This window comes from Ursus americanus, chromosome 3 (assembly GCF_024610735.1).
Source record: "Ursus americanus isolate L20-20 chromosome 3, mUrsAme1.1.p, whole genome shotgun sequence".
NCBI classification, from domain to species: Eukaryota; Metazoa; Chordata; class Mammalia; order Carnivora; family Ursidae; genus Ursus; species Ursus americanus.
This window is the reverse complement of record NC_142129.1, coordinates 49,625,660-49,653,264: the sequence shown is the minus strand read 5'-3', so window position 1 is coordinate 49,653,264 and position 27,605 is coordinate 49,625,660. Positions and strand designations below refer to the sequence as shown.

The following is a 27,605-nucleotide window of genomic DNA, read 5'->3' as shown; positions in this document are numbered from 1 at the left end:
TTGATTATTTATCTGAATAAAACAAAAACACTTGCTTGAGAAGATGTATCCACCCCCACATACAATGCAGCATCACTTACAATAGCCACAATTTAGAAATAACCTAAGTGTTCTCCAATGAACGAATGGATAAAGAAAATGTGGTATATACATACAACAGAATTTCATTCAGCCATAAAAAAGAATTAAATCTTGCCATTAGCGACAACATGGATGGACCTTAAGGATATTGTGCTAAGTGAATTAAGTCAAACTTAGACAAATACAGTATGATCTCATATATGGAATTCAAAAAAACACAAAAAATAGAACTCACAGATACAGAGAACAGATTGGTGGTTGCCAAAGGTGAGGGTTGGGGGGTGAAGTGGGTCGAAAGGTACAAAATTCCAGTTATAAAGAAGTCATGAGCATGTAATGCACAGCATGGTAACTACAGTTAATAATACTGGACAGAACCCCCCCACCCCGGTATGTGTGGTCTCAATCACCCATGGTCAACCATGGTCTGGAAGCAGAAGATCCTCTTTTTGATGAATCACCCGGTCAAGAAAAGCCTTACACTACATCACAGTGCCTACGTCATTCACCTCACCTCACTACATAGGCATTTTATGATCTCACATCATCATCATCATCATCAAGGTGAGTATGGTACATGAGATATTTTGAGGGAGAAATCACACACATAACTTTTATTACAGTATATTGTTAGAATTGTTCTACTTTACTATTCTTGTTAATCTCTTACTATGCTTAATTTGTAAATTAAACTTTATCATAGATATAGATATGGAAAAATTATACATAGGGTTAGGTATTATCCGTGGTTTCAGGCGCCCACTGGGGTCTTGGAACATATCCCCCACAGGACAGAGGGACCACTATATTGCATATTTGAAAGTTGCTAGAAGAGTAAATCTTAAAGTTCTCATCACAATAAAATATTTGTAATTACATATGGTAACAGATGTTAACTGGACTTATTATAGTGATCATTTAGCAATGTATACAAATACTGCATCATTACATTGTACAGCTGAAACTAATATAATGTGATGTGTCGATTACACCTCAATTAAAAAAAAAAAAAAAAGGTCCCTTCCCCAGTCCGGCCAGTGATCAATGTCCATAGACAGGAGGAAGGAGGCAAACGCTCTCCCATAAGAAAATGAACAGCCAGATGTTCTTTGTCCTCTTCACACATTATTTTTAAGGACAGCCCAAGGTGCCTTTCTCTTCCTGGGGGAGAGCAATATGAAAACTAGAACAGAAGGCCACCAAGACGGAGACATCATATACTCAATCTGAAAGGGTTAGACCCAAAGGAACACACCTGGAGGTGAGTGAAGGGAGTAACACTAAATGGGGAGAACAGTGCCCGTTCCTCGGTGCATTTGTTGGACACCGCCCCCCCCCTTGCCCCTGTTCTTCTGTGGGATCATCCTCCTTCTTTTTAAAGATTTATTTTATTTGAGAGAGAGAGAGTGAGAGAGAACACACACAAGCTCAGGAGGGGCAGAGGGGGAGAGAGAGAGAAACTCAAGCAGGCTGCACACTCGGCACAGAGCCCCACACGGGGCTCAATCCCAGGATGCTGAGATCAGGACCTGAACCAAAACCAAGAGTTGGAAGTTCAACCAACTGAGCCATGCAGGCGCCCCAAAGATTGATTTTATTTATTTATTTGTTTGTTTGTTTTAGAGAGAGCGTGCATGCAAGCAGGGAGAGGTGGGGGGGGATGGAGAGAGAGAGAGAGAGAGAGACTCTCAGGCAGACTCCACGCTGACTCCATGCAGGGATGGATCTCACAACCCCGAGATCGTGACCTGAACCTAAAACAAGAGTCAGATGCTCAACTGACTGAGCCCCCCAGGCGCCCCAGGATCACCCTACTCCCGTGTACCTGGCCGCTCCGTGTGGCACGAACACCTGCAGTGCTTCTGTAACTAGTCCTCAGCTGGCTCTCCTACCCGCCAGGTGGCTGCCCTCTCTGAGCCTCGGTCTGCATACCTGGAAACTGAGGACTGGCTATGAGGCTTCTGTTCAGTGAAGCCTTACACACAGGACCACACGGTACCCATCTCTTTCCGTCCACTACTGGCAGGGAGAACCCTTTCCAGGCTGGTCAAAGACACACCCACAACTTTCAGGGGGGTCACGAGGTGAGCCCTCAGCCAGGAAGTGGACCCTCAAAGCCATTAAGAAATGGCTCCACCGATACAGAGCCGGGGTTGGCCAAGAGAACAGGGCCAGCGGGAGCCACTGGGAAGCAGCAGGCAGGGAGGGTGGCAGGGAGCGAGGCTCAGAGCTGGCGCCGCTGCTGGGGACCAGGGCAGCTGGCAGGAAGAGAGGCTCCTCTCCTCATAGCGCCCCAGATCCAATGAAGCTGCCTCCTCTCCCAGGCTGAAGCTTTACTTTAAATTCTATCTTGAAGGCTTTGAAAGCCAAAATGCAAATTCAGAGAGAAGAAATCCAGAGAAGGCTTTTACAACTCTAATAATAGGAAGCAGCTTTCTTTTCCAAAGCAGAAATGCAGTCCCTAGGATCCCTCCTACAGAGACAAGGCTAGGGCATGCTTTCTCATGCAGACCACCGCCCCCAAACTCATTCATTCAACTCCACAAAGAGCTCGGTCCTAGTCTGTTCCAGCCACTGGGCTAGATGCTGGTGACTTCTCAGTGAACAAGACCAAGGCAGTCACCATTGCCACAATCCCCCTGTGTAACAGCCCTGGATAATAACAGGTCCTACAGGAAGAGAATTTCCGATGGCATTCTCATTAGGCTCTCAAAAAGCAGGCGACGTTACAACAGAGAGAAACATCAGCTTTTATCCACTCTGCTAAAGAGAAATGATAAAACTACACGGGCCCCAGGGTTCCTAGTTCTGGGGTGGAAAACCAGTTGCATCTCGAGTATCCCCCAGGATGGACCCATCAGCAACAGCTGCCTACCTGTAGGGAAAAGGATTCTAAGGCTGAGTCTAGGACAGATCCAAGAGTGAGGGGCAAGAAAGCCACGACTGATTGGCAATGTCTGCACAGGCCTGAGAAGGCAACGGAAGCTGCTCCCCACCTCCCACCCCCTGCCCCAAGGTTACAGACTCACCTGAATCACATGGCACATTAGTGACACAGCCAAAATCGGGACACACAACTCCTTTTTTCTATAATTTCAATTCCAGTATAATTACAAAAAATCCTAAAATTGATATGGAACCATACAAGACCTCAAATAGCCAAAGCAACTGGGGGAAAAAAAAAAAAAAGCAAAGCCGGAGGCATCACCATTCCAGACTTGAAGCTGTCTTACAAAGTTGTCGTGATCAAGACAGTATGGTACTGGCACAAATACAGACACACAGATCAATAGAACAGAATAGAAAATCCAGAAATAAACTCACAATTACATGTCAATTAATCTGTAACAAAGCAGAAAAGAATGTGCAATGGGAAAAAGACAGTCTCTTCAGCAAACGGTGTCGGGAAAGCTGGACATCCTTGCAGAAGAATGAACTGGACTGCTTCCTTACACCACACACGCAAGTAAACTCGAAATGGATGAAAGACCTCAATGTGAGACCTGACACCATAAAAACCCTAGAAGAGAGCACAGCCAGTAATGTGTCTGACATCAGCTGTAGCACCAGTTTTCTAAGTATGTCTCCTGAGGCCAGGGAGATAAGAGCAAAAATAAAACCAGTGGGACCCCATCCAAGGGACACACCGTGTCTGACTCCTGGACCAGTGCTCTTCCTGCTACCCTGCTCTGAAAACGAACCGCAGGAGGCCCGGCGCGCAGAGGCGCTCTGGAGAAACGGCGGGACGGCCGGAGCCGGCTTCAGCATCTCCCAGGAACAGAGCCCGGAACGTGACGAAGAAGCCAAAAGATGGGCGCTGGCCTGCTACGGCGAGGGCATTAAGCAAGAATCACTAACCCACAGAAACACAGGTGCACGGCGACGACTAAAGCTTTAGCAATTTCGGTATTGCAGAAAGTTGTGATTTACGGGCTCAAGCTGCCGCGAGACGCGCGTGCTCCCAGACCCGCCGCGGGGAAAGTAGGCAGGCTGCTTACACACCGCTCGGAAGCCCGCTCTGCGCTTCTGACAGCCCACCGAGCGGCAACGGGGGCTTCTCTGTCGGCAGCCAACGCCCTCCAGCCTGCAGAGGCGGCAAAACGCCTGCCAAGGCCGTGGCACGAGTCCGATTTCGGTCACCGCCCCCTAAAATCCTGAAATGCAGATGCCAATGCTGCCTCCATCTGCTTACCCCCTCGAGGGGACGCCCCTTTGCCCTTTCAAGTCTGCACGCTCCCTGAGAGGGAACGTGGGGGCGGGAAGCACCCCAAGTGCTGCACTGGGCCCTCGGGGCCTGGAGTGTTCGGCACCCTGAGTGTGGCTCACCGCTAGCTGCCCACCCCAGGTTTGTTCAGGCTTGAGAGCCTGGAGCCAGTGGGTGGCAGGGGGAGAGCCAGCCCTGCAGACGGGTCTCTCGGCCAAGCCTGGTCATTCCGTTGCTCTTAGCGGGGACTGGAGTAGGATGGGCCGCTGTGGCCATTCTGGGCCACTGAGACCTGAGGAACACCTGCTGAGGGTTCTCACAAGGCTTTTTCCTCCCTCTTAAAATGAGGTACATGGAAGAGACCGCATTTCTGCCTCTGGACCCTGCTGTCTGCAATGGCTTCCGAGAGAAGTCGGCTGCCGAGACGCGCCATGCCCGGAGGCTACCACGCAGGGGCTCCCCGGGGCCACCGCATTAACCGGCCACCACTCACGTGGGTTAAGGGCGGCTCATCCCACTTCAAGGTGATTCCTTATGGGAGGTTCTCTGCAACTAGAGACACCCTCACCGCTCGTGAAGTTACCGTCCCCTGATCTCACGGAGACAGGCGCACAGAGGGCTCACGGACCGACGACGCGAAGGCGCACGGCTGACGAGGGCCGGGGTGAGAGCGCAGACGAGCGTGCGCACCCCTGAAGCCCCGCGCCGTTCCACCTTCCCTCTCCCTCCGAGGCCTCCCCTGGGCCTTGCATACAGAAAGTACTAAATACATGCTTGCTAACAGACAAGCAGCCGTCCTGCTCCCCAGAGACTAGCCGCAGCCACCCAGCTCCTCACCACCAAGAGTCTCCATTTCAACCATGACGGAAATTTCCCACACACCGGAGATACCGAACCCAGAGCAGGGGTCAGGAAATCTCTAGAAGCCTGGACTACTGCACCCTGGGGCTTCCGGTGTAATCTAATAATAAAGGCCTTGCTCTCTCTCGCACTTGCTGTGACTTCAGGACTGTAAGTTGCCTGAAAAAGCTAAAAATCGAGGCACGGTGCTAACCACACGATTGCCAACATGCCCGGGCGGCCCCCACGCTGCCGCTGCCCCACCTCTGTCCACGTTACGGTCCCGAGGCCACCTCAGCTCGTTCACGTGCACGCCAGGCAGAGAGAGGAGAACACACTGAGCAATGAGACACGTTCAGCTTTCAGACGAACTCATTCGCCGCCCCCAGCGGACGAGGCGCGGCCGGTCTGCAAGACGGTAAGCCAAGCGGAGCTGATGCCGGGCGAGTTCACGCAGGAGCCCCTGGGACGTTTTTCTGCCCCAGCTCTGCGCTTCCGCAGCTAGACCGGAAAAATCAGGTGTTTGGTGGACCTGGGCTTAAACGCAGAGTCCAGGCAAACTAACGTCAGCAACTCACGCTCCTCGGATGTAAAATGAAGATGAACCAACTATCCTCTCAACCAGACAGTGCTGAGAACGCTGCAGGCTCCGCGCGGGGCCAGAGGTGAGCCAGATGATGTCAGGAGGAACACGGACATGGGAGCAGGCGGGTACAACATCTGTTACCCCACAGAGTCACACTGCTTTGCGCCCCCACAGGGGAATCGTTGGGGGACATGGCTCCTGAGACAGTAGGGCCAACCTGAGGAACGGGCCAGAAGCAGAGGAGGTGAATCTGTAGGTGTCCTTCCTCTGTGTGGACAGGAGTGAAGGAGACTCCAGACAAGGCCTGAAGGTGAGAAAGAGCCTGGAGCTTAATCCCAGGAACTGAAATAAGTTCAGCAGACTGGCCTGGAGAGTGTGAGGGGGGAATGGTGGGAAAGGACGCTGAAGAGCGAAAGCCAGAGGCCATGAGGCAGGGCCAGCAGAGACGTGCTCCCACCCACTGCTTGTGGGGAACCCAGTGGGAGGGGGGGCAGTGGGTAGAGAGAGGAGGACACCCGCTAGGAGGCTTGGTGGACATCCACAGGAGAGACGGTGGAGGCCAGCACCAGGGAAGTGGTTGTGAGGCCAGGGCAACGGGAACAGGTAAGAAAGATACTGAGGAGGCGGAGTCAACTAGCTAGAGACAAGGCATGGCAGAGAAGCTGAGGAAGGAGCCACACCTGGTACGAAGATTTCTGGCTGAGACAACTGGACTTAAGCTTCACCAACCGGCACCTCAGAGGGAGTCAGGCCAAGAAGCAGGTTGAGAGAGAAGATGACAAGTTCAGTGAGGGCTACAGTCCATGTGTCAGACCCCGTGTGAAGAGCCCAGGTGGGATAAACATCTGCTCGTCTGAACTTGACTCCTGACTCGTTCCAAGCAATTCAGTTTTGAACACCACATCTCATCAATCTTAAAACACATTTTTTTTTTCGCATCTTAACATCTGAAATCAGGATGTTTTAAAATTGGTGGGTGACATGGTTTAATTGGCAGTGTTCTTTCTTAGTGATACGTAAAATAGTGGTGCATCTTACGATGGATGACATCTTGGATTTGATGAAATATGATAATGTCTACCACTCTAAGAAGAAAATAGTACTTGAACGTCTCTCCTTAGGACATAAATCCTACCTAGTTCCAAAAAGATCTGAAGTAGCCTGTCAAAGTAAAGCTGATAGGATTGGATGGGTTCTTGCAAAAAAATAAAAACCACTACCAGAATCAAATACTGGAAAGAAGCCCCAGAATGCCCTGGTCTCCCACATGAGGGGTTATTAGTTGGCCATGATTTACACTGTGGATAAAAATAACAGAAGGTCAAACAAGCTTCCAGGAGCCCCCAGTCCTAAGAACTAAGACCAAAACCAGAAGAAAGAATAATTTGAAAAAAATAACAGTAAGTTCATGGACTTTCAGACAGCACAGAGATGGGTGTGGCCTGGGGGGTCTCAGAAAAGACATCTTTTATTTTCTTATTTAAAAGATTTTATTTGAGAGTGAGTACAGCAGGGGGAGCAGCAGAGGGAGAGGGAGAAGCAGGCTTCCCATTCAGTGGGGGGCTCGATCCCAGGACCTTGAGATCACAATCTCAGCTGAAGGCAGACGCTTAACCGACTGAGCCACCTGAGCACCCCAGAAAAGACATATTTTTAAAAGAGTGGACTTAGTGGGGCCTTGAAAGCTTCATGGCTGCATTTCCCACAAAGAATATGATGACCAAGACAAGGCCCACTGACGCCTTCCTGATGTTGTTCAAGGGCTCTGCATAGCTTTGTTCAAGAATTGAGCAAGCTCGTCCCACGACAAAACACGCAGAGAGAACAGCCTCCTGCTTCCCAGACTTTGTGGCCCAGCTACGTGTCTGGGTCCACACGCATTTTGGAAGCAGCCCAGCTGTGGCTACCGGCAGGAACCAGAGCCTCTCCCGCTTTCCCCGGAGGTCCTCCCGCGGTGGGCTTCCTGATGGCCACTACACGGTGGCCCGCCTCCACCCAGACATGATCATCAGACAGGCTACGCGCCAGAAAGTCCGAGGACATCACTGGATTTCTCCTCTGAATCTCGGCGTCTCCCTGCTCCATTATCAGAGGCTGTTACACATTTCCTGGCTTTTAGAACCAAGCTCTAATAGTTCTAGCAGTGCTCCCCCTCAGAACGACCTGCGGTGCCAACTTGCCATGCTCCATGCTTTGTTTATATTCTCTCATTTAATTCTCACACAAATGCCTGGGGAACACTAATCGCATTTTATTAATGAAATCGGGGCGCTGAAGGAGGAAAAGACAGCTCCTGTGTCCTGGTTTCAAGAAAAGGATCTTTTTTAAGCCAGGAGTGGGAGGAGGTGGTATATTACCATTTGTTAGACTATTCCTTATAGTTCTGTTTCCACAGTTGTTTTTTTTTTTCTCTTTTTAAAAATGAGCCTGAAGTTTGCCATACCATGACGGGCCTAGAATTCCCTTTCCACCAACGCCTGGAGAAAAGCCGGAGGAGGTGCTGCCAGCTGCTCCTGGCCCAGACCCTGGCGTGCCCTCCCCACATTTGTTTTAACCATATAAAGGCTGACCCTGAAGGAGAAACAAATTAAAAAGAGAATAAATGGGGGCGCCTGAGTGGCACAGCGGTTAAGCGTCTGCCTTCGGCTCAGGGCGTGATCCTGGCGTTGTGGGATCGAGCCCCACATCAGGCTCCTCCACTATGAGCCTGCTTCTTCCTCTCCCACTCCCCCTGCTTGTGTTCCCTCTCTCGCTGGCTGTCTCTGTCTCTGTCGAATAAATAAATAAAATCTTTAAAAAAAAAAAAAAAAAAAAAAAGAATAAATGAAAGTACCAAATTCAGGAAACTCTTGTTCTCCTAGTATGGGTGACCAGAAGTCTTTAAACTGTTAGGCACAAACTCTTAAAAATAAGGATGCCCACGCTGAGTTGAACCCTAGCACAAAAGGATTTCCAAACTGTCTGCTGGCCACAGGGAAATTTGTCAGGTTGGAAGGAAGACCAGTTCCAACCACACTGCACGGTGGGGTTTTTTTTGTTTTTTTGTTTTTAAGGAAGACAGGCCCTCCAAAACCTGCCCTCAAATCACTTTTAAATCAGGGCCGAGCTGACAGCGCACTGACACAGTGCCCATGAGAGCTACGGTGGGAACTTCAGAGAGGTCAAACGTGGGCCGTAAGAAAGAGGAGCATTCGAAAGCTTTTTGTGTGTAAACCTTTGGAATTCAATAGTATTTAGATATAATAAGACTGGGTGTAATTTTGAAATGTTTTAAATAATTATGAAGATTTGTCATTGCCGCACCATTGCTGGCGTGATATATTAGTTCCACACCCTTTATAAGTTGGAATTCTTACTGAAGAGCCAAACTTCTAATTATCACATATTCATTCAGATATTGAATCTGTTTTACCAGAATTTGCTTTACCATACAACAGAGAAGGAGAATGGTTATCTGCTCTGGAAATCAGCTGAAAGCAACGCGTGAACTCAGAGAGAAGGGGCTCAGGAAAAAGCCCTCCAAGGTCATGTAGTCCACATACCTCACTGACAGCCAAGGAAACTGAGACCGGGGCAGAAGGGACATAGAAAGTTACAGAAGTTATTTACCAGGAATAAACTTCCCCAAGACCCTAGGAGATGAGGGGCAGAGACGGCGTGGGGTGCACAGGTTATACTGAAGGCAGTAACAGATGGCTGCTGACAGCAGGAGACAAGGCAGAAAAATCAGACAAAATAATGAAGGGTCTTAAGAATAAAACATGAACCCAAATCATTATGAAAACATCTCAATAAACATGGTATTCTCCATTAAAAAAAAAAAAAAGTTCCTGATATATCTTAGCATGGTTTTCCATCAAGAATGTTTTAAGATAAACACAGAGCTCGCATTCAAAGAGGTCAGCTCCAGGCGTCTGGAAGGTTAATTCCAGCAGAATACCTTCACGCCCAGCAATGCTGGATAAATGTTATATATGCAGGCGCTTGTCTCTTCAAGGACAGATGAGGTTTGTTTTTGAGACGTACACATATCTCGTGGCCAATAAAGCTAATACGCTGAATTCTGAGGGCGAAAACAACTTCTACACAGATGACAACTTATCTAAATGACCTGAAATAAAATGACCGACTGCAAATAAGTCCTCGAGAACGTACAGTACTTAAGCATTACTAATTACCCCTCCCGAGGCCACACGTATGTCAAACAGCCCTTATCAATCCAGTGATGTTGTGGGAGTCCAGACGATGTAGATAAGAATTTATGACTCCAGCATGAAGTAAGAAAAATATTCGCTGCCCATGATCTCTGTCCCATGACTGGGACAGTCTTCCTTTGCCATCCCTCCCCTCCCGCTGCAGCTCACCTTTACCTCTTAGCAACAGAACTCGGAGGAGGTGACTCTCTCAGAAGACACAGGTTCCATTTCTAGATGTGAAGTGTGTTCCTTACCATGTTCCTGCTGTCACCCCCAGCCCCAGCCCCAGGCCATCTCTTCCCCGTCGCCTTGACAGTGAACAGCTTTCTAAAGACTCTCCTGAGGGAATCTCCTCCCTGTGGGCAGGCCTGGCCAAGTACCAGGCTTGCTCGCGCGTGTCTGGTCCACTGTGCCGCGAACCTGGATTCACGCTTTACCCTTACATCCGGCGCCAGAACTTCAGCTGCTTTTACCTCGGCCAGTTTCTTTGCCCCACAGCCACGTAAACGCAATTTTGAGGAAAGAACAGGAAGCTTAGAGCCAGAAAATCCTGGGTTAAATCCCAGCTCCAGCATCCAAATTGAGCTCTGGGACGGAAAATAAGTTACTTTTCCTTCCTGATCCTTCGATCCTTAAGTGTAAAAGAAGAGAACTGTGCAGAGTAAATGCACACTTTGTGTCGGTGCCATTAAGTGCCTGGCACCCAGCAGGTGCTCAGCAGATGCTGGTCTCCGTCCCCTCCCTCTCTCCCTTTCTTCCCACTTACAACTGCTGGCAAGAACTTCTTTCTCTTCAGAATATTTTCTCCTACCTCTACTCACTGACCCCTCTCCATATGCTTCCTGTTGGCACTATCTTCTACATCTGAATCATGAAGAGGGTTTGGAAAACCTATGCTGGGAAAAGCGGTTATAAAGCATTGCCAAACATGGTTCATAAAATAGAAGTAACAAAACTGGATAACAGGGCTCAACTATAGAGGTGTGTCTGATGCCTGAGGAACGGAGGCCCCAGGACACCGCCAGCCCAGCTGTCCTTCTTTCCCCTGATTTGCCAGGCTTATTAGCAAATAAAAATGCACGATGCCCAGATAAGTTTTATTTTCAGATAAACAACAGATAGGTTTCTGGCGAGTCCCAAGTATTGTAGTAGAAAAGGAAAATGCCTCCCTAGCATAGAAAAAGAGCCACAGAGAAAGGGAAATAAAGACTATGACTGTCACAGAAGGAGGTTGCTGTCCCTTCCACCCAGTGTCACCAGAGACAAAGTTCTCCGATCAAAGGGGGATCCCTGCCGGAGTCCTGGAGTCCTCAGAAGTCCCGGGAGGCAGCGAATAACGGCCAAGGTCTGTCAAGGCCATTAAGCACCCGCGGTTAGTGAACGAGTTTTGAAGACTGCAGTTGCCCCAGCGTTCTCAAGGTCTAGACAAAACCCACCCACTAAATGCTTGATACATGACTTTTATGGTAGTATTTACTCGTTAATTTTTTAAACATAATTTTGTTCAATGAGCGAAAGTATTTTATATTTCATATAATCTTAAGAATGTTGGAAAAGTGAAGATACAAACACCTACACCTAAATGCAGGTGAATTTTCTCTTTATTTGGAATTGCATTTTGTTTTAAAAGAAAAAGAGTAAAAGAAAGAAGAGAGAGAGAGAGAAAGAGAGAAAACTACACACGAAAACACACACATGTTAACGTACAAACTGCAGCACCAGCTCTCATGAGGATGGACGACCGCCATCACCCCTCAATTGGACTCCCTGCTTCCACTTATCCAGTCTCATCTCAAACCAGTAGCCAGAATGATCCCTCTAAAAAATAAGTCCCATCATGTCACTTCTTGCTCAAAGTCTTTTGGTGGATTCCCATCTCACTCTGAATAAATCTAAAGTCTTTCCAGTGGCCTGCAAGTCCCTATAGGACCTACCATCCACTCCTTTTATCGCTGCCCCCACCCCCAGGCTTCCCCTTCTCCTGCCCAGCTTACTTAGCTCCAGCCATACTGACCCCTGCCCACGACACTCTTGCCCAGGATACCCCTAGACTCGAATCTATCTTCCTTCAAATCTTTGCACTGATGCCAACTTCCCTGCAATGCCTTCTCTGGCCACTTTTTCAAATCACAAACCCCATTCCTAGCATGCCCTATCCCCCTTCTTTCTGTATTTTTCTTGATCCCACCAATCCCTATCAACCTAGTATGTATTTTACGAAGTTGTACATTTTGTGTCTCTCCCCACTAGAATACACAGCAGAAATGTTTGCATTCTGTTCACTGCCGCATTCCAAGCATGCAGAACAGTACCTGGCACATAGTAGGCACTCAACAAAATTTTTTATGGAATGTTCAATAAACATAAGGTAAAAATGATTTACACAGGCACAATGTATTTACTACAAGCTAAGCAATGGATAACTCTGGGGTTTTCTTCAAGATTTCAAAGTTGAAAACCAGCTCCTCTGCTAAAGCCCCTAATTTGCTTTCTTCTTTTCCTAATCAGAAAACTAGCAGGAGCCAGAGGGGAATGTCATTCTCTTGCTTCTGATATCAATATTCAAAAATGTAGGCCATAGCATTCTCCTTGTTGGCATTTTATAAATAGCATAAATTTTTAAAAAGTACATATTTGCCTGAAGTAACACCCTTTTAGAGTGCTTCCCTTTAATGTAAATGGACTAAATTCTCCAATAAAAATGCAAAGAGTGGCTGAATGGATAAAAAACACCACCACCACCACCACCAGTCAAGACGCATCTACGTGCTGCCTACAAGGATTCACTTAGATGGAGAGACACACAAACTGACAGTGAAGGGCTGGAAAAGAAAACCAGAATGTAAATGGAAACCCAAAGAAAGCTAGGCTAGCTATACTTATGGCAGACAAAAGACTGTAAAACAAAAACTGTAAAAAAAAGACAAAGAAGAGCATTATTTGATGTTAAAGGGGTTAACCCCACAAGAGAATATAACATTTGTAAATGTTTATGTGCTTCACATAGGAGCGCCTAAATATATCAGACCTAAAGAAAGAGATAGACAGCAATACAATAATAATACGGGACTTCAACATCCCACTTTAATCAATGGATAGATCTTCTCAGATTATCAGGAAGGAAATATCAGCCTTAAGTGACATGTTAGACCAGGTGGACTTGAAAGATATATACAGAACATTCTATCCAAAAGCAGAACACACATTCCTCTCAAGTGCATATGGAACATTCTCTAGGATAAACTATTATGTTAGGCCACAAAACAATTAATAAGTTTAAGAAGACTGAAATCACATCAAGAATCTTTTCTGACCACAATGGTATGAAACTAAAATCAATTACCAGAAGAAAACTGAAAAATTCACAAAGATGTGAAGATTAAACATTCTATGGAACAACCAACTGGTCAAAAAAGAATCAAAAGATTAATTTAAAAAAATACCTTGAGACAAATGAAAATAGAAATACAACACACCAAAACTAATGGGATGCAGCAAAAGTTGTTCCAAGAAGGAAGTACAAAGCGATAAATGCCTACACCTCAAGAAACAAGAAAGATCTCAAATAAACCACCTAACATTATACCTCAAGGAATTAAAAAAAAGAACAAAGCCCAAAATTAATAGAAAAAAGGAAATAAAGACAAGAGCAGAAATAAATGAAATGAAGACTAACAAGACAATAGAAAAGATCAATGAAACTAACGGTTGGTTCTTTGGAAAGATAGACAAAATTGACAAACTTTTAGCTAGATTCACCAAGCAGAGAAGAGAGGAATCAAATAAGTAAAATCAGAAAGAGGAGACATATTACAATTGATACCACAGAAATACAAAGGATCATAAGAGACTACAATGAACGATTATACACCAACAAATTGGAAAACCTAAAAGAAAAGGATAAATGCCTAGAAGCATACAACCTAAATCAGGAAAAAATCTGAACAGACCAATTACTAATAAAGAGACTGAATTAGTAATTGAAATCTCCCAACAAATAAAAGTCCAGGACCAGACAACCTCACTGGTGAATTCTACCAAATATTTAATGAATCACAACCTTTTTCAAACTCTTCCAAAAAACAGAAAAGGAGAGAACACTTCCAAACTCATTTTATAATGCCAGCATTACCCTGATACTGAAACTAGACAATAACATCACGGAAAAGAAAATTATAGGCCAGCTGGGTAACAGATGTTAACAAGACTTACTGCGGTGATCATTTCACAATATATACAAATATCAAATCATTACATTGTATACTCGAAACTAAAATTATGTTGCATGTCAATTATACCTCAATTTAAAAAAAAGAAAGAAAATTACAGGCCAATATCCATGATGGACATAGATGCAATCCTCAACACAATATTAGCAAACTGATGAAAACACTACATTAAAAGGATCATACATAATGATCAAGTGGGATTTATTCCAGGGATGCAAGAATAGTTCAATATCCATGAATCAGTGTGATACACCACCTTAACAAGATGAAAGATAACAATCTTATGATCATCTCAATAGATGCAGAAAAAGCATTGTTTATAAAATTCAACATCCCATCATGATAAAATCTCTCAGCAAAGTACATAGAGAGGGAACATACCTCAATATAGTTAAGGCCATATATGATAAGCTCGTAGCTAACAACATACTTAACAGTGAATATCCAAAATTTTTATCTCTAAGATTAGGAACAAGACAAGGATGCTCACTCACTCTGCTTTATTCAACATAGTATTGGAAATACTAGCCAGAGTGATTAGGCAAGAAAAAGAAATAAAATCCAACCACACATGAAAGGAAGAAGTAAAACTACCACTATTTGAGTATGACATGACATTACATATAGAATATCCTAAAAACTCCACCAGAAAACTGTTAGAATAAAGAAATTCAGTAAAGTTCCAGCATACAAAATCAATATGCAAAAATCTGTTGCATTTCTATACACTGATATGAACATTCAAAGAGAGAAATTAAGAAAATTCCATTTATAATTGCATCAAAAAGAAAAAAGTACCTAAGAATAAATTTAATCAAAGAGGTGAATATTCTGTACACTGAAAACTGTTAAGACCCTGATAAAAATAAAATGAAAAATAAATAAGATATTCTGCGCTCATGGATTAGAATATCAGCAAATGTCCCTACTATCCAAAACAATCTGCAGACTGAATGTAATTCCCATCAAAATTCGAAGGCATTGGGGCACCTGGGTGGCTCAGTTAGTTAAGCATCTGCCTTGGGCCCAGGTCATGATCCCAGAGTCCTGGGATCAAGTCTGGCATTGGGCTCCCTGCTAGCAGGGAATCTGCTTCTTTGCTTCTCCCTCTCCCTCTGCCTCCCCCTACCCCCCACTCATACTCTGTCTCTGTCACTCTCTCTGTAAAATAAATAAAATCTTTAAAAAATATTCCAATGCATTTTTCACAGAAAGAAAAAACTAAAAATTCTAAATTTGAATGGAACCACAAAAATCCCTGAGTAGCCAAAGCAACCTTGAGAAAGAACAAAGCTGGAGGCATCACACTCTCTTATTTCAAACAATATTACAAAACTACACAAATCAAAACAGTAAGATTTAGACATAAAAACAGACATATAGGTCAATGGAACAGAATACAAAGTCCAGAAATAAACCTGTGCACATATGGTCATTTAATTAATGACAAAGGAGCCAAGAATATAAAATGGGGAAAGGACAATCTCTTCAATAAATGGTATTGGAAAAACTGGACAGCCACATGCAAAAGAATGAAACTGGACCACTATTTTATACCATCCACAAAAATTAACTCAAAGTGGTTTAAAGACTTAAATGTTACACCAGAAACCATAAAACTCCTAGAAGAAAACATAGGTGGTAAGTTCTTAGACATCAGCCTTGGCAATGATTTGTTGAATCTGACACCAAAAGCAACAAAGGCAAAAATGAACGAGTGGGACTACATCAAACTAAAACCCTTCTGCACAGCAAAGGAAACCATCAACAAAATGAAAAGGCAACCTACTGAATGAGAAAAAATATTTGTAAATCATATACCTGATATAGAGTTAATATATAATATATATAATCATACAATTCAATAGAAAAAATAAATCCAATTTTTAAAATGGGCAGATCTGAATAGACATTTTTCCAAAGAAGACATACAGACAGCCAATAGCCACATGAAAAGATGCTCAACATCAGTCATCATCAAGGAAATGCAAATCAAAACCACACTGAGATGTCACCTCCAAACCTGTTGGAATAGCTAGTATCAAAAGACAAGAAGTAACAAGAGTTCGAGGGGATGCAGAAAAATGGGAACCCTTGGCTCCGTTGGTGGAATTATAAATTGGTACAAGCACTATGGAAAACGTAGAAATGTTCCCCCAAAATTTAAAATAGAACTACCATATGATCCAGAAATTTCACTTCTGGATATTTATGCAAAGTATTTAAACATATACTCAAAAAGATTTGCACCTTGGGGCACCTGGGTGGCGCAGTCGTTAAGCGTCTGCCTTCGGCTCAGGGCGTGATCCCGGCGTTCGGGATCAAGCCCCACATCAGGCTCCGCTGCTGGGAGCCTGCTTCTTCCTCTCCCACTCCCCCTGCTTGTGTTCCCTCTCTCGCTGGCTGTCTCTCCTCTCTGTCAAATAAATAAAATCTTTAAAAAAAAAAAAAATTTGCACCTCATGTTCGCTGCAACATTATTTAGAATAGCCAAAATATAGAAATAATCTAAGTGTCCATGGATGGATGAATGGTAAAGAAATACAGTGTATATATGTTACATTGTGATTTACAGTAAAAAACGTCTAATTTGGTCTTCAACCCAGTTCTTGGCACAGATCTCCTAAAACCTTTGGAATTTCCTGTGATAAGAGCAATAAAGTTGTCTTTTATTATGTTAATGAGGTGACTTTTGGCAGGTCCTTAGATCACTGAAAGTTGGGGGCTGGTTGTCCAGGGAACCAACCTCGTCACTAGAAGATTTTTATTTTCAGTACCTCCACCCCAACCTCTAGGGAGGGGAGAGGGGCTGGAGGTTGACTCAGTCACCAATGGTGCATGATGATTTAATCAATCATGACTGTGTGATAAAGCCTCCATAAAAATCCAGAGAAACAGGGCTCAGAGAGCTTCCAGATTGGTGAACACATGAAGATTTGGAAAAGTGGCGACCTGGGGAGAGCAGGGAGGCTCCACACGCATCTCCTCCAGCTGGCTGTTCCTGAGTTATATCCTCTTATAGTATAAGCGATCTACTATGTAAAATGTGTCTCTGAGTCCGTGAGCTGCTCTAGCAAATAAATTAAACTCAAGGAGGCAGTCATGGGAAGCTGATTTTTCGCCAGTTGGTCAGAAGTACAGCTAACAACCTGGACCTGTGAAGGGCGTCTGAAGTCCAAGGAGGGGGGCGTGGGAACCTCCAATCTGCGGCCCCGTGGTCAGAAGCACAAGGAACAGCCTGCGCTTGGGGCTGGCATCTGACACAGAATAAGGGTTGAGGACAGTCTTCTTAGGACTGAACCCTTACCCTGTGAATCTGATACTAACTTTAGGGAAATAGTATCAGCATTGAGTCGAATTCTCCGACACTGCTGGAATTGGGTCAGGAACCTAATTTATCACATCTGCAGTGGAATATTACTCAGCCACGTAAAAGAAGGCAATCTTACCCTTTGGGACAACAGGGATGGAGCTTGAGGGGATTATGCTAAGTGCAATAAGTCACACGGAGAAAGACAAAAAGAGCCCCATCTCACTTATATGTGGAATCAAAACAAACATGGATACAGAGACCAGATGAGTGGTTGTCAGAGGTGGAGGGTGGGGATACATGAAATGGGTAAAGATCAAAAGGTATAAACTTCCAGTTATGAAAGTTGTGACGTACAGGACACTATAGTTAATACTGTACTGCATGTTTGAAAGTTGCCAAGAAAATAAATTTTAAGAGTTCTCATTACAAGAAAAAAATATATTTATCATTATGTCATGCACCTGAAACTAATACAACGTTATAGATCAGTTACACCTCAACCCCCCCCCCAAAAAAAAGTGCTTTCCACGTCTCCCCACTCGAGCTAAGAAGAATCAAGAAATTCCAGGCCGAGCTCTCATAAAGTTTCAGCACGACAGGCATTCAATCATGTTTGATTGTGGGCAAAGCTCCCATCGTCACCCTTTTTACAAAGCTCCGACTGAATGACCTTTAAATGGGATACAGGTCAACACCCAAAATGTCAAACAGAATTCTCATTACCTCTCAGCGGAGTCTCTGATGAGCTGCTGCAGGTCCACCTCCTGCTTCCTCAGGCTTCCAAAAGAAGATTGACTTTCCACAAGTCCTTTGCCTCCAACATTCAGCTTGACCTTCCCTAGTGCCGTCTCGATGGTCCCGCTCACGTGGTTTTGAAACTTACTCTCGTATTTCACGAAGTCCGACTCCACGACCACTGGAGTGAATGAGACATGCAAAGGAGTCTGAGGGTAATATAGCCAGCTATCTGCCTTAGGTCACCTAGCTTCCCAATCCGGTGGAAATCCACGGGAAACATGAAGTTCGCATTCAAAACGCGAAGCTGGCAGCCACGCTGTGTGTGTGTGCAAAAGAGAATGGAGCTAGCACACCGAGGTACCCGCTGAGAGCGTGGTGGCACTGGTGGCCGGGGGGCTCTACTGGGTGCTCTTTTGTTTTTTTGTCTTTCAATTCCAGTATACACATATGTAGGCAGGTGCACCAAAAGTATCTGAAGAGTTTAACAAATAACTTTAAAGCAAGCATCCTGGGGCCGGGGCTGGCTCGGTCGGAAGAGTGTGCCACTCACGATCCCGGGGTCGTGAGGTTTAGCCCCACGTTGAGTGTAGAGATCACTTAAAAGTAAATAAGTAAATAAACTTTAAAGCAAGCATCCATTTAACCACTATCTAGATAAAATATTTTATTTTTTTAAATTTTTTAAGTAGAATATTTTAAATGTGTGCTTTTGCAGGGTGAAGACTGTGAGGGACTTCATGAGAATGACACTTAAGCAGAGTGAAAACAGCAGCTCTGCTCATGACCCATGTTTGAGTGGCCTGTTTACTCCTGGCAGGTCAGCTACATGGAGCTTGGCCATCTTCCCTTCCCACCTGCCAGTGTTGGAGAACATTCCCCTGGCCTTCATTACCATCTCTATGAAAAAATTTCCTTTCCCGTACTGACCAGTTTATTATTACTTTTTTTTTTTTTTAAAGAGAGAGAGTGTGGGCAGAGGGAGAGGCAGAGGGAGAGAGAATCTTAAGCAGGCTCCACCCCCAGCACAAATGTGGGGCTCGACGTGGGGCTGGATCTCACCACCCTGAGATCCTGACCTGAAATCAAGAGTCCGATGCTTCACTGACGGAGCCACCCAGGCACCCCATGCTCACCTGTTTACATTGACCTCTACCCGGCCATGTAATTCCTTATCATACAATACCTTATCTCTACTCCTGATAAAGTCAGTGGGCATGCCTGCCCTCCCTCCCTCCCTCTCTCTCTCAAACACCATCCTGGGAAACGCAAGCTCCAGCCTCTCTACCCTTACTTTCTGGCGTCCTAGACTTAGGAAGATGCCACCCCCCACCAGGTGTCCCAGCTTCAGTCGAGTCCTCTGGGAATTACTATGTTCCTCATCTGGTCACTTCTAGGTGACTATCACATTGCCTTCAAGAGCCGCCATTCTTATCTGGACGCTGAAGATAGACAAGTGGTGATCTCATCTCTGAATTGCCAGCCTTCTCTTACAGATTTCTACTGTTCTCATTTTTTAATCCAAACAAAGACCACCATCAAAATAGTGTCATTCACTGTCATTTAACATAGCTACATGTAGAGCCTCTTAGGAACTTTCCACTAGGCTTTTTCCATTTCCCTGACCCAAGGCTCTACTGGGCTCCTGCTTGTACTTCTAAGGGATTCAAATCTGCTAAAGTCTGAAAAGCTTCTTTCCTTCCACTCACTGCCCTACTTATTGCCTTCACTTCAGTCAAGAAAATCATTCCTCAGCAAGGGTGAATGAGACTTAATCATCGATCATCATCTCTGCAAGTTACAAAACAAAGAATCATTTCTGTCACCACCACCAAAAATAAGACAACTGTGAAAATGCCCTCAATTCAAAGCCTTTTCCTATTTATATCTTGTGGAATACAAACACTTTGGGAAATGCTTTCGGGAGTAGCATAGAGCACTTGTCAAGAGCTCAAGATTTTAATCACTCTTTTAATATTCCTACCTAGACAAACTGGCTAACATTCATCTCCTTGAACCCAGTTTTCTCACATGTAATCTGGAAAGAATACTTTCCTGATGGATTCTGTTACAAGTTGATGTATGTAAATCACATAATATGCAGCCTGGCACACAGCAAGCACTCAATCTATCCACTGGGTCTAGGCCAGAACAATGGCATTTTCTGATAAAAGGAACAGTCCAGTTTGTACAAAGTGCTACACAGAAATTCTATTTATCTCCCCTTTTCCCTAGTTATTTTTGGACCAGCTTGAGAGCCTGCCCTGCTCTCCCCAGAAAGCTTCCTTATGTGAGCAATAAGACTTTTCAAGCCCTCCTGATGGGTATGTGGCATCATCACTAAACCAGATTTGGGTGGTAGAGCCATGCTACCTATGCTGAGTGGCCCCAACACTTACAATGGGCATGTCTTACTTTTATACTCAAAACTGCAATATTATTTTTTTTAATTAAGCTACAACTTCTCATGTCTGGTCTGTAGAATTTTGTTCCTTTAAAGAAAGGATATGCCTTGGGGCACCTGTGTGGCTCCGTCGGTTAAGTAACTGACTCTTGATTTCAGCACAGGTCATGGTTTCAGGATTATGGGATGGAGCCTCACCTCAGGCACCATGCCCAGCAGGGGGTCTGCTTGAGATTCTCTCTCTTCCTCTCTCTGCCCCTTCCCGCTCCCACAAAAAAAAAAAAAAAAAAAAAAAAAAAAAAGGTATGTCTTTAAGAGAGTACGCAATGGAACAGAATTCATTGTAAGGTCTCCCCTTATAATCAATCACTCAAGACAGCAGGTACCTAGAAGATGAATCATCATCTTTTCTGAGACTAACTGTAGAATATACCCAAAGAAACCTACCTGGACTCAGAAATTGGTCTTCTGTGAGTACATCACCAAGGGTGACAGATAAAAACTGGTACTTGGGTCTCTGCCAGCACCAGAATCTCTTTTTTTTGGTCACCAGACTTAGAAGCTGTAACTTATCAGAGTCATTCAAGTTTGATACTGCAATCAGGTTCCCTCCGGCATCAACTTCTTTAAGAAAATTCCTTGTTGCTTTGGCAAACATTATGAGAGCTCCAGATTACCTGAATAAAAAATAAAACAGGTAACCCCAAATTAAATAAGAAGTTATTATTTCATTTATTTTTTTCTAAAACTGCCTGTTTTTCCTTCCTGTCAATCACTATACATGAAAGAATACCTTCTCCTTAGAAGACCCTCTAGTGTGGGTTCAGCTGATGACAAAGAAATCAAACGGATATACTGAAAGAGAGTATGTCAGTCTAGATAGGCTAAGTGATGCTTCAGACACAAATAGCCTCCAATTATTAGTGACTTATACCCAGAAAAGTTTATTTATTGGTCACACTCTATGTCTGGTAAAGAAGGACAGGAGAGCTTTTCTTATCATAGTCATTCAAGGATCCAGATTGAAGGGGCAGCCACCAACCAAAATGAAGGAGTTCTGGAAAGTCTCACACCACCAATTAAATGATCTAGCCCAAAACTAACACATATCATCTCCACTCGCAATTTGTCATAGTAGTCATATGGCCTCAGCCAGCCGGAATGGTCAGGAAATACAATTGTACCATGTATCTAATAGGTAGAGACCTGACAATATTTGTTGACCGACACACTGATTACCCTAATTTGTAATATACAAAGATACAACCACTTTTTTAATGGGTCAACGTGCTTTTTCTCGACACTGTATGATTTCCCCTATTCACAAATGCAAAGAAACTATTACTTTTTAATCCAGAAATGAAGACCCAGTCACTCCTCAGCTGGAGGGGAAAAGAAGAAACACATTGGAAGATATAAAATACTGCATTCGGTGGAAGAAGTATAGACTGATAAATGGTGTTAGAAGAACTGGATATTCATCTGGAAAAAAGAAAGCCAGATTCCTATCTCATGTTGTACACAAGAGCAAAATTTTTTTTTAAGATTTTATTTATTTGACACAGAGAGAGATAACCAACGAGAGAGGGAACACAAGCAGGGGGAGTGGGAGAGGAAGAAGCAGGCTCCCAGCATAGGAGCCTGATGTGGGGCTCGATCCCAGAACACTGGAATCACGCCCTGGGCCAAAGGCAGACGCTTAACGACTGAGCCACCCAGGCGCCCCACAAGAGCAAATTCTTAATGGATTAGAAGGGTTTTTTTTTTGAGGAAAAAAAAATCAAACCATAAAAGTACTAGAAAAAAAATACAAATATTTGTTCAATTGTAGGATGAGAAAGGCCTTTAGGAAGACAAATGGCAAACTGAGAAAATACTTATAATATTTATAATGAAGAACTAGAATACTTAATATATAAAAAATCTTTTACAAATTGTTTTTAAAATACTGTAGAAATATGAGCAAAGGTTATAAACAATTCACACTATATAAACTGTACCTGGCCTATACACACACACACACACGAATATATACATATGTGCAAACACACAAGTACATACATATAGTTATTACTCAAAAAAAAGCACAAGTGAAATAAGATTTTTTAAAAATTATCCATGGTCAAAATTTAAAATATCTAATAGACTAGAAATGTGTTTTATTTGTATTTGTACCCTGGTATCTGGAAGTCACAGAGATATAAAATCATACAGTTTGAGAGCTGGGAGTAGTCTTAGACATTAACTAGTTCAACCCACTTGCTTTATTTTTTGTTTGATTTTGTTTTTTTATTTATTCTTTGTTTTTAAATGTTATATATTTATTTAAATTCAATTAGTTAACATATAGTATATTACTGGTTTCAGAGGTAGAGGTCGAGGTCGGTGATTCATCAGTCTTATATCACACCCAGTGCTCATTATATCACGTGCACTCCTTAAAGCCCATCACCCAGTTACCCCATCCCTCCACCCACCTTCCCTCCAGCAACACTCAGTTTGTTTCCTATAGTTAAGAGTTTCTTATGGTTTGTCTCCCTCTCTGATTTTGTCTTATTTTTCCCTCCCTTTCACTATGATCCTCTGTTTTGTTTCTTAAACTCCGTATATGAGTGAAATCATCATAATTATCTTTCTCTGACTTATTTCATTTAGCATAATACCCTCAAGTTCTATCCATGTCATTTTTTCGATGGCTGAGTAATATTCCATTATGTATATATACCACATCTTCTTTGTCCATTCATCTGTTGAAGGACACCCAGGCTCTTTCCATAGTTGTCCCCCTTCAGATCACTGTATCCTTTGGGTAAATGCCTAGTAGTGCAATTGTTGGGTCGTAGGGTAGCTCTATTTTTAACTTTTTGAGGAACCTCCATACTGTTTTCCAGAGTGGCTGCACCAGCTTGCATTCCCACCAGCGGTGTAAGAGGGTTCCCCTTTCTCTGCATCCTTGCCAACATCTGTTGTTTCCTGATTTATTAATTCTAGCCATTCTGAGTAGTGTGAGGTGATATCTCATTGTGGTTTTGATTTGTATTTCCCTGATGCTGAGTGATGTTAAGCATTTTAAGAATATTGTTAAAATATCTATGCTACCCAGAGTAATCTACACACTCAAGGCAATCCCTATCAAAATATCACCAACATTTTTCACAGAGCTGGAACAAATAATTCTAAAATTTGTATGGAACCAGAAAAGACCCCAAATAGCCAAAGGAATATTGAAAAAGAAAACCAAAGCTGATGGCATCAAAATGCCTGACTTCAAGCTCTATTACCAAGCTGTAATCATCAAGACAATATGGTAATGGCACAAAAACAGACACACAGATCAATGGAACAAAATAGAGAACCCAAAAATGGACCCTCATCTCTATGGTCAACTAATCTTCAACAAACCAGGAAAGAACAGCCAATGGAAAAAAAGTCTCTTCAACAAATGGTGTTGGGAAAATGGGACAGCCACGTGCAGAAGAATGAAACTGGACCATTTCCTTACACCGTACACAAAAATAGACTCAAAATGGATACAAGACCTAAATGTAAGACAGGAATTCATCAAAATCCTAGAGAACACTGTCAGCAACCTCTTTGACCTCGGCCATAGCAACTTCTTGCTAGACACAAACACAAGGGAAACAAAAGAAAAATGAACTATTGGAATTCCATCAAGATAAAAAGCTTTTGCACAGCAAAGGAAACAGTCACAAAACCAAAAGACAACTTACTTAATGGGAGAAGATATTTACAAATGTCTTATCAGATAAAGGGCTGGTATCGAGAATCAATAAAGAACTTATCAAACTCAACACCCAAAAAACAAATAATCCAAACAAGAAATGGGCATATGAACAGACATCTCTCCAAAGAAGACAGAAATGGCCAACCGGCACAACTCACTTTCTTTAACATGAACCTCCTCTAGGATATCAGAAAATGTCCGTCTTACCTCTCACTAGTTCTTCTCCAGAGTGCATTTTCTTAGATTACTGGGTGGCTACCTAACCCTATTCTTGTATATTAACAATAAGAATAAACATTTAAAGAAGGGATTCTAAAACATAAAAAGTTCCTTTCTTATTTCAGAGAGAGCGCTCGTTGTGTGTGAGCGGAGGGAGGGGCAGACAGGTAGAGAAAGGGAGAGAGAATCTGAAGCCGACTGCACACCAAGGACAGCGCCCCACACAGGGCTCAATCCCCAGACCTTGAGATCATGACCTGAGCCGAAACCAAGTGTCAGACGCTTAATTGAGCCACACAGGCACCCCTAGAAAGTTCCTTTCTGATCAACAGTGAACTGTAAAGAAGGAAAACTACATATGCTCAAACTCTCATCTCTAATGCATCTCTCACTATATTAAGTTTTTTGCATGTGATGGAGCACTCATTCATTCGTCAAAACATTTACTGAATCATTAATTATCCTTAAGTACCTACTATGTACAGGTACTGTATTTAAGCACTTAGGGTACTGATACAAAAAGTCATCTCTATACAGATTGCCAACACACATGAAAAGATGCTCAACATCACTCATCATCAGGAAAATGCAAATCAAAACTATGAGATATCACCTCACCCCAGTCAGAATGGCTAGAACCAAAAGACAAAAAATAACAAGCGTTGATGAGGATGTGGAGAAAAAGGAACCCCCCATGCACTGTTGGTGGGAATGCAAATTGGCATAGCCTTTGGAAAACAGTCAAAAAACCAAAGAGAGAAATACCAAACAATCCAGTTACCCCACTACTGGATATTTCCCAAAGAAAACAAAACACTAATTTGGAAAGATACATGCACCCTTATGTTTATTGCAGCATTATTTACAACAGCCAAGACATGACGCAACCCAGGTATCCACCGACAGACGAACAGATAAAGTGGCATATATATATACAATGGAATATAACTCAGCCATAAAAAAGAATGAAATCTTGTCATTCGCCACAACATGGATGGACCTAGAGGGTATTATGCTAAGTGAAGTCAGGTAAACACAAATATCATATGATTTCACTAATATATGGAATTGAAAAAGACACAAATGAACAAACAAAAGCAGAAATAAATACATACAGAGAACAAACTGATGGTTGCCAGAGTGGGGTAGGGGGATGAGTGAAGGGGAGTAGATGGTGCAAGCTTCCAGTTATGGAATAAGTCACAAGGGTGAAAGGTACAGCATAGAGAATATAATCAATGATATTGTAATAGCCTTGTATGGTGACAGATGGTAGCTACACTTGTGGTAAAGCATTAGGTACAGAGTTGCCAAGTCACTATGCTATGCAGCTGAAGCTAATGTAACATTGTGTGTCAACTCAAAAATAGACACACAGATCAATGGAACAGAACAGAAAACCCAAAAAGGGACCCACAACTATATGGTCAACTAATCAACAAACCAGTAAAGAATATCCAGTGGATAAAAGACAGTCTCTTCAACAACTGATGTTGGGAACAGACAACAACTGCTGTCTGGAAAACCAGACAGCAACATTTAGAATAATGAAACTGGACTACTTCCTTACACCATACACAAAAACAAATCCAAAATGGATGAAAGACCTAAATGTGAGACTGGGAACCATCAAAATCCCAGAGGAGAACACAGACAGTAACCTCTTTGACCTCAGGCCACAGCACCTTCTTACTGGACACATCTTCAAAGGCAAGGGAAACAAAAGCAAAAATGAACCATTGGGATTTCATCAAGATAAAAAGCTTCTGCATGGTGAAGGAAACGGTCAACAAAACTAAAAGGCAGAGTACGGAATGGGAGAAGATATTTGCAAACAACATATCTGATAAAGGGTTAGCATCCAAAATCTATAAAGAACTTATTACATTCAACACCCCAAAAAACAAGTCATCCAGTTAAGAAATGGGCAGAAGACATGAATAGACACGTTTCCAAAGAAGACATCCAAATGGCTGACACATAAGAAAGAAGCTCAACATCACTCATCATCCGGGAGACAGAAATCAAAACCAGGATGAGATACCACCTCACACCTGTCAGAATGGCTAAAATTAACAACACAGGAAACAACAGGTGTTGGTGAGAATACAGAGAAAGGAGAACCCTCTTACATTGGTGGGAATGCAAACTGGAGAACAGTATGGAGGTTCCTCAGAAAGTTAAAAATAGAACTACCCTATGATTTAGCAATTGCACTACTAGGTATTTACCCAAAGGATACAAAAATACAGATTCAAAGGGGTACATGTACCCCTGTGTTTATAGCAGCATTGTCAACGATAGCCAAACTATGGAAAGAGTCCAAATGTCCACTGACTGAAGAATGGATAAAGAAGAGGTGGTGTGTGTACACACACACACACACTGGAATATTACTCAGCCATCAAAAAGAATGAAATCTTGCCATTTGCAGCAACACGGATCGAGCTACAGTGTATTATGCTAAGCAAAATAAGTCAGTCAGAGAAAGACAAGTACCATATGATTTCACTCATAGGTGGAATTTAAGAAACAAAACAGATGGAAAAAAAAAAGAAACAAAACAGACGAATATATGAGAAGGGGGGAGATGAGAGAGGGGAACAAACCATAAGAGACTCTTTAAGACAGAACAAACTGAGGGTTGACTGAGGGAGGTGGGTGGGGGATAGGCTAGATGGGTGATGGGTATTTAAGAGGACACTGGTTGCGATGAGCACTGGGTGCTGTGAGTGATGAATCACTGAATTCTACTCTGAAATCAATATAGTACTGTATGTTAACTAAAATTTTAATAAAAATTAAAAACAAAAAACATTGTGTGTCAGCTATACTTCAGTAAATATATAAAGTAGTCTCTCTCAATGAGCTACTAGTTGGGTGGCCAGATAGAGAAATAAACAATTAGGTTTTATACAAGATATTGACACAAATTATTACAAGAAATGAACTAAGAAAAGGGCATCTAAATCCAACTGTAGAGAAGCATAGGGTCAGAGAAGGCTTCCTAAAGTAGGCAGTGTCCAAGCTGCATTTTGTGGGCTAAGCAGAAG

The 27,605-nt window shown here is 43.2% G+C and overlaps 1 protein-coding gene across 1 annotated transcript in view; it reads right to left on the bottom strand.

Annotated features, from left to right (window-relative positions):
• Window positions 1-27,605, bottom strand: part of GSDME (gasdermin E) — a 76,483-nt gene that overhangs the window by 44,560 nt on the left and 4,318 nt on the right. Inside the window, exons 2-3 of the mRNA XM_045793020.2 lie at window positions 21,036-21,265; window positions 18,173-18,365 (exon numbers count right to left, since the gene is read on the bottom strand). Coding sequence (XP_045648976.1) covers window positions 18,173-18,365; window positions 21,036-21,246 — 404 coding nt within the window. The 5' untranslated portion in view covers window positions 21,247-21,265. The remainder of the gene's footprint in view (window positions 1-18,172; window positions 18,366-21,035; window positions 21,266-27,605) is intronic.